Source organism: Pteropus vampyrus, unplaced genomic scaffold, assembly GCF_000151845.1.
Source record: "Pteropus vampyrus isolate Shadow unplaced genomic scaffold, Pvam_2.0 Scaffold157, whole genome shotgun sequence".
Classification (NCBI taxonomy): Eukaryota; Metazoa; Chordata; class Mammalia; order Chiroptera; family Pteropodidae; genus Pteropus; species Pteropus vampyrus.
Genome location: NW_011888938.1, coordinates 1,732,671 through 1,738,501, shown reverse-complemented (window position 1 = coordinate 1,738,501; position 5,831 = coordinate 1,732,671). Strand labels below are relative to the sequence as shown.

The 5,831-nt window shown below is 66.4% G+C and overlaps 1 protein-coding gene across 1 annotated transcript in view; it reads right to left on the bottom strand.

The window, feature by feature from the left end:
• Positions 1-4,194: 4,194 nt before the first annotated feature.
• Positions 4,195-5,831, bottom strand: part of SOHLH1 (spermatogenesis and oogenesis specific basic helix-loop-helix 1) — a 17,128-nt gene continuing 15,491 nt past the window's right edge. Inside the window, exons 6-8 of the mRNA XM_011369995.2 lie at positions 5,549-5,649; positions 5,145-5,215; positions 4,195-4,553 (exon numbers count right to left, since the gene is read on the bottom strand). Coding sequence (XP_011368297.1) covers positions 4,336-4,553; positions 5,145-5,215; positions 5,549-5,649 — 390 coding nt within the window. The 3' untranslated portion in view covers positions 4,195-4,335. The remainder of the gene's footprint in view (positions 4,554-5,144; positions 5,216-5,548; positions 5,650-5,831) is intronic.

Below are 5,831 nucleotides of genomic sequence, written 5' to 3'. Positions count from 1 at the left end.
GCTGGAGGAGGCGTCTGGAAAGGGCAGCTGGTCCTGCCCCTGCCCGGGGTCTGGCTGGCTGTCAGGAGCCAGCAGTCAAGCCGCGTGCGGCCTGGTCATGCACGCTGCCCCACCCCCACCCCCGGTCACACGATCTTCCTGGAGAGAGAGGGGCACAGGTGTCCGTCACATTCTGCTTGCACTCCGGAGACGCGGGAGGGACACGGTGGTGGCATACTTCCTCAGGAAAAGGGCCCCTCCCAGAGACCCCCACCTGCACTCACACACCGATGGCAATCGCCCCCGCCCCCCCCCCGCCGGTCCCCAGGGCGGACCCGGGCCACAGCAGACAGAGGACCTCGGCCGCCTGGAGAGGTATAAACATTAGACAGAGGCCGACTGGCATCGTCGGCCAGCAGCGCAGACAGAGCTCTCGTCCTTCTCGTCAAAAAGCATCACACTGAGGATGTGGAGGGAGCCTCGCAACCCCAACAACTACCCCAGGCCCACCCGGGCTGCTGCCCGCCCACCACGAGGTCACCCAGCAAGCGTGGACCTGTGTGTGTCACATGTGATGCCTGCTTTTCTGCATCAGATTCCGGGGGCCTGGGTTTGGAGGGCGAAGCGCCCGTCCTCTGGGAAGTGGCAGGGTCGGGACAGGTGGCTTTCAGGACGTTCGTACTCGAGACCGGCACGGGCCGGTGGCCTCGCCCTCGGCCCACAAAGCTTACAGGGTGTTGGCCGCACTTCGCTGAGTCAGAAGGGGTCGGCAGGGTGGGAGGCTCCGGGGCAGGGTCCTTCCTGCCTGTTCCAGCTGCTCCTGCCCCAGACGCCCGGCTGTGGCCAACTCCTGCGCACTCTGCCTGTCTCCTCTGTGTCTCAAACCCCTCCCACCTTGTCCTAGAAGGACACTGTCATCAGACTTAGGGAACTGCCGTCCCTGTGCAGTTCTGGCTCAGTGGGGACGACCCCTCATGCCCCGTGGTCTCCGTGGTGCAGCCGTGGAGGCGAAGCATTCCCAGGGCACAGCTCTGCACACAGCCGCCCCCGGCCCTGGGCCCTGAGCTCTTTGCTTCTGCTTCTCGGGGTCAGCGCTCAGGGCCGCGGTCACAGGACACCCCTCTGGTGCAGCTTCCCGGGTGGTCCACCCCCACCACAGTGCTCCCCCAAACGGCTGAGTCCCTTGTCTTGTCTTCAAACAAAGACCCAGACACCACACACGTTCCTTGGGCCCCAGCCCTTTATCCCAAAGTGGGGGAGACGAATGCGTCGAAGCCTGGGACAGCGCGACTGGGACCCAGACGACAGGCTGGCCCCCCCCCAACTTGGGCAGCGCTTTGGGAGGGGCCCTCACCTCCTCTCTGACTCGCCGTGGGGACATCCGGGCACACCCCTCCCACCAGGTCACAGCCTCGGCTGTCCCCACGACGGTGTCTGCATCCCGAAAACCTGAGCTAATCTCCAAGCCCCTGGAAACCCACCGCCCATTGTCCCTGGTGACCAGCGAGAGGGACAGCGCCCAGCGCTCTGTCCACTGGCTGGTCCTCCGCCGCGGGCCGGGAGGGCCTGCTGATGCTCAAGACTGCTGAGGACACCACGGGATTGGCCGGGACAACACTGTGGACCTGGCCCCGGGCGGTAACTGCCCGCCCCTCCCCCAGCCGCGGGGTCTCGCTGGGACTGCTCAGTGCGGCTGCTCCTCCCCACACAGACGGCTCCGGGCCCAGGCGGGGTCTCGGACCCTGGGGGACCAGAGCCAGGTGGGTCCCAAGGGCAGGCAGGGGGCCCCCGCGGGGCGAGCAGCAGGTGCAGCTCCACGCACGCACGCACGGAGCACCCACCGTGCCGGCCGCGGGCACAGCCAGGCGGTGGGAACTGACGGCCGGGAGACGTCCAAAACGCCGGTGTGTGAGCAGAACCAAAGGTGGGGGTGCCCATCCAGTCCCCCAGGACGGGACCAGTGGATGGGGCAGCTGGGGGTGGCGGGGGAGGCGAGGCAGCGGGTCTGCAGGAGGAGGGATGTGGGCGTGACAGGCGACCCCAGCCCCTGGCCCCAGGAGGCCCCGCCCCTCCCGCAGATCCGCCCCTCCAGCCCGGAGCCCACCGCTGTGCTGCCTCCCGCTCACGTCTCCCAGGGTCTCGGCCACCCTCGCCAAAAGGCCTGGAAATCATGGCGGACCCAAGGGGCCCTTCGGCCGCCCCCCGGGGAGCAGCGCCCCAGGCCTTTCCTGGTGTCTGATGAATGGCTGCCCCGCAGCGTGTTCTCTGTGGGGTGTGGGCTTCACTCCGGATCGCAAGGCTGGCGGTGGGAGCTGCCTGCTGACACTGAGCCCGGGGCCAGGGCCACTCGGGGGGGATGGGGGGATGGAGGGGGCCTCCTGCCGAGACTGAGCCACATGGCCTGGGAAAGCTCCTCGGGGTTCACTGGGGCACGTTCAGGGCGTAAAGGAGGGACACAGTGCAGGGAGGGGGTGGGGCCACCCCGTGGCCGCCCTGGTGCCATCTTGGGGCTGTGGGCGGGGCCCCAGGAGCGCCACACGGTGGTGAGGACGGTGGATTCTCTGCGCCTGGGACCAGCTGGCTTGGCTGGCCAGCTGAGTCTCTAAGCTTTGTCCCTTTGTTCCAGGCTGAGCCAAGTTTAGGGGACCTTTTCTGAAGGCCACTTGAGTCTCCCGGAAATGATGGTGGCCCTGAGAGTGGGGGCGCGGGGGGGTGGGGCCGAGACGGCCCCGCCTCCCATGCAGCGCTCCGGCCCCGCCCACGTGGGCGGGAGGCTGTGCGGAGCTCCAGGGCCGGGCCTACGTGACCCCCGGGCTGGACAAGGGTGCTGAGCAGCACTGAGGGCCACCACCAAAACACCAGCACGTGGTGACTCACGGTGGCCACGAGGTCCAAGGAGCAGGTGGCAGTGGGGAGGGCGGGAGGACGGTGGACAGAGGTGAGCGGAGTGGTGGGCAGATGAAGGAGGACAAGGCTTGGGGGGTCAGCTGAGAGTGGCAGACCCGGCAGCTGGTCAGCTCCCAGCTCAGAAGGCTGTCACCACGGCCCAGCCAAACACACCGTCCCACCAGAATGTCCCAGCTGAGGGGTAGCTGGACCTGGAGAGGGTGTGGCCTGGTAGTGGCTGGGGTCCTGCCAGGCCATGTCCCCTCTGCGTCCTACCTCCAGGCAAACAGGGGAAGGAGACAGTCACCTTGAAGCTGAGCAGGGGCTTGCTGCAGCCTGCATCCCAACCAGACTCCCAGAAATAAGCCGGCAATCACCGGTGACAGCTTCTGCACGCGCCCGGAACAGGCAATTACAGCAACAAGAGCTGTAATTTGGCTCCGAGGCCCGAGGAGGAGGGGGAGCAAGCTGCCCTCTGAACCCCCACAGCTCCCTTCAGCTCCAGCAGCGGCACAGACGAGCCCCCCGCCAGGCCCAGCCCACAGCCCTTTCTCCTCCGCTCGCCTGGGGGCTTTGGCTTCAGAAAAGGCACCATCACAACCCCCGCCAGCTGTCACGGTCAAGGAGGGGGGCCCGCCCCTGCAGCCGGCCGAGGGCAGGGTGCGGGGCCTGCAGTGACCGGATGCTATGGTCCCAGGCCGGGGAGGCGGGTCTCCCCACACGCCCAGCTGGGCCTCAGCATCACCGCACACGGGCTCCAGGCGGCACAGGTGAGCCACACCTGCCACCTGAGTGGGGTCTTGCCCACTACCTTCCACGAGAGCCTGGGGGATGCAGCAGGAGCCTCAGTCAGGGCTCTGAGCGAGCTGGAGCCCCAGCTACCCAACCTCCCTCACAGGGTCCTGGGGTGAGGTCGGCATTCAGGGGCACAGGCGGACCCTCAATCTCAGAGCTGGCTCCTCCAGGCCAACTTGGTCAGAGACGCCAGGGGCTTTGGCGGAGGCCTGTGCCCAACCCCACCAAATGGCTCACGGGACACAAACTCGCCGCCCAGGGGCCGGTGCTGCCCTCAGCCCGATGCGGCGCCAACCGGTGGGGATCATCCCCCAGCTGTGCACTTGGCTACCTCCCGCCGGCTCAGAGCCCCTGACCAGACTCCAGGGCTGGGTCTCTCCGGGTTCCGCAAGGCCCAGGCATCACAGGACCCCCCACCCCCGGCAGGCGCCTGCAGTGACAGAAGTGACGCCCTCTGCCCAGCCGTCGCATTGATCACACAGAGAAACTCGCTTCCTGCCGGAACTGGCTGCTCTTTAAAACTCAGGCTCCGTGCTTCACGGCCCAGGCGGCATTGCTGAAATCAGGGTGTGGGTGCAACCCGCACCCCAAAATAAAATGCCTGAGGAAGCGTGCACATGCCACCCCAAGACCCACGCCAGCACCCCGCTCTGTGCCTGGCCGGAGCCCAGCCTCCTAGCAGGCAAAGAAGTCGGGGAAGATGCTGTCCACGTCTTCCCGAAGGGCCGGGCTGGGGCAGCCCACGTCCGCGCCCCACGGCTCCAACGGGCCACCTGGGAGCCCCTGGGAGCCGGGCTCAGGGTCCGCCAGGAAGCCCGGCTCCGCCCTGGCTAGTGGGCTGCTTCTGGCCGGGGCTCGAGAAGGGGCACTGCCACCTCTGCCCTCCAGGGACCCTGGAAGCAGATGAGACACATCAGAGGGGCAGTCAGGGTCCCGGGGCAGCATTCACACTCATACACACTCACACACTTACATACACTCACACACACCCATGCTCACACGCTCACACACTCACGCTCACTCACACTCATGCTCACACTCATGCTCATTCTCATATACTCACTCATATTCACACACATACTCATACACACTCATCACACTCACGCTTACTCACATGCTCACACACTCATATACTCACATTCATGCTCACACTCATCACACACTCATACACATATACTCACTCATGCTCACATACGCACTCATGCTCACTCATTCACACACTCTCATTCATACACTCACACACACTCATGCTCACACACTCCTACACACTCACACTCACGCCCACTCTTGTACTCACACTCACACCACCTTTCGTCACTCTCACCAGTGACAACTCCAGCTCAGAGACAGGCACGGGGACCTTGGTGTCAGGCAGCAAGCCCGGCCTGATCACATCTCCCCACCGTCCTGTGTCAGGAAGGCTGGGGCCGCAAAGCCTGCCCCGCTCAGGGGAGAAGGTGGCCCGGCCAGCGTCCCCCGCTCACCCAGCCACCAGTCGGGACTGGCAGTCAGCAGGAAGGGCGTTCCATCTTCCACGTCGCATGCCGACACAGACCTGCGTGGGACAAGAGGACGCTGCCCTGAGCGCTCCCCGCTGGACCGTGTCCACGGTCACCACAGCCCTGAAAGGCGGCTTCAGGCTCAGACGCAGAGGCCCCAGCCCCTGGAGCGCGGAAGGCCCCCCGGCCCCTCTCCAGCCCCCGCCAGCCCCCGCCCAGGCCCCTGCGTGCTCTGAGCACACACTCGCTCCCCACCAGCCCGGACAGAGACAAAGCCATTTTCAGAAACACGGCAGAAAGCCACAGGCCGGCGGCTCATCTGGGGCTGGGCCACCCACACGCGGGGAGGAAGCAGGGCTGGGAGGTGCACGTGCCCCCCGGGGACCCACCTGGTGTCCGGAGTCACGGCCCTGTCTGTCCCCTCGGTCAGGAGCCCGGCCTGGCCCAGGCAGCTCTGGGCGTCTTCGCCCACCAGCGAGGAGGGTGGGTGCTGAGGGCAGGCAGACCAGGGGGGGGGCAGCCTGGGGGCCTTGGAGAGGCTGCAGTCTGGGGTCCTGGGCACCAGGCTGGAGGGCCCTGTGAGCGAAGTGAGGTGCCGGTCAGACTTCCCGCCCCATGAGCGGCCCTCCCCCAACCCCTGAGCCCTACACAGGGCAGCAGAGCTCAGAAGCA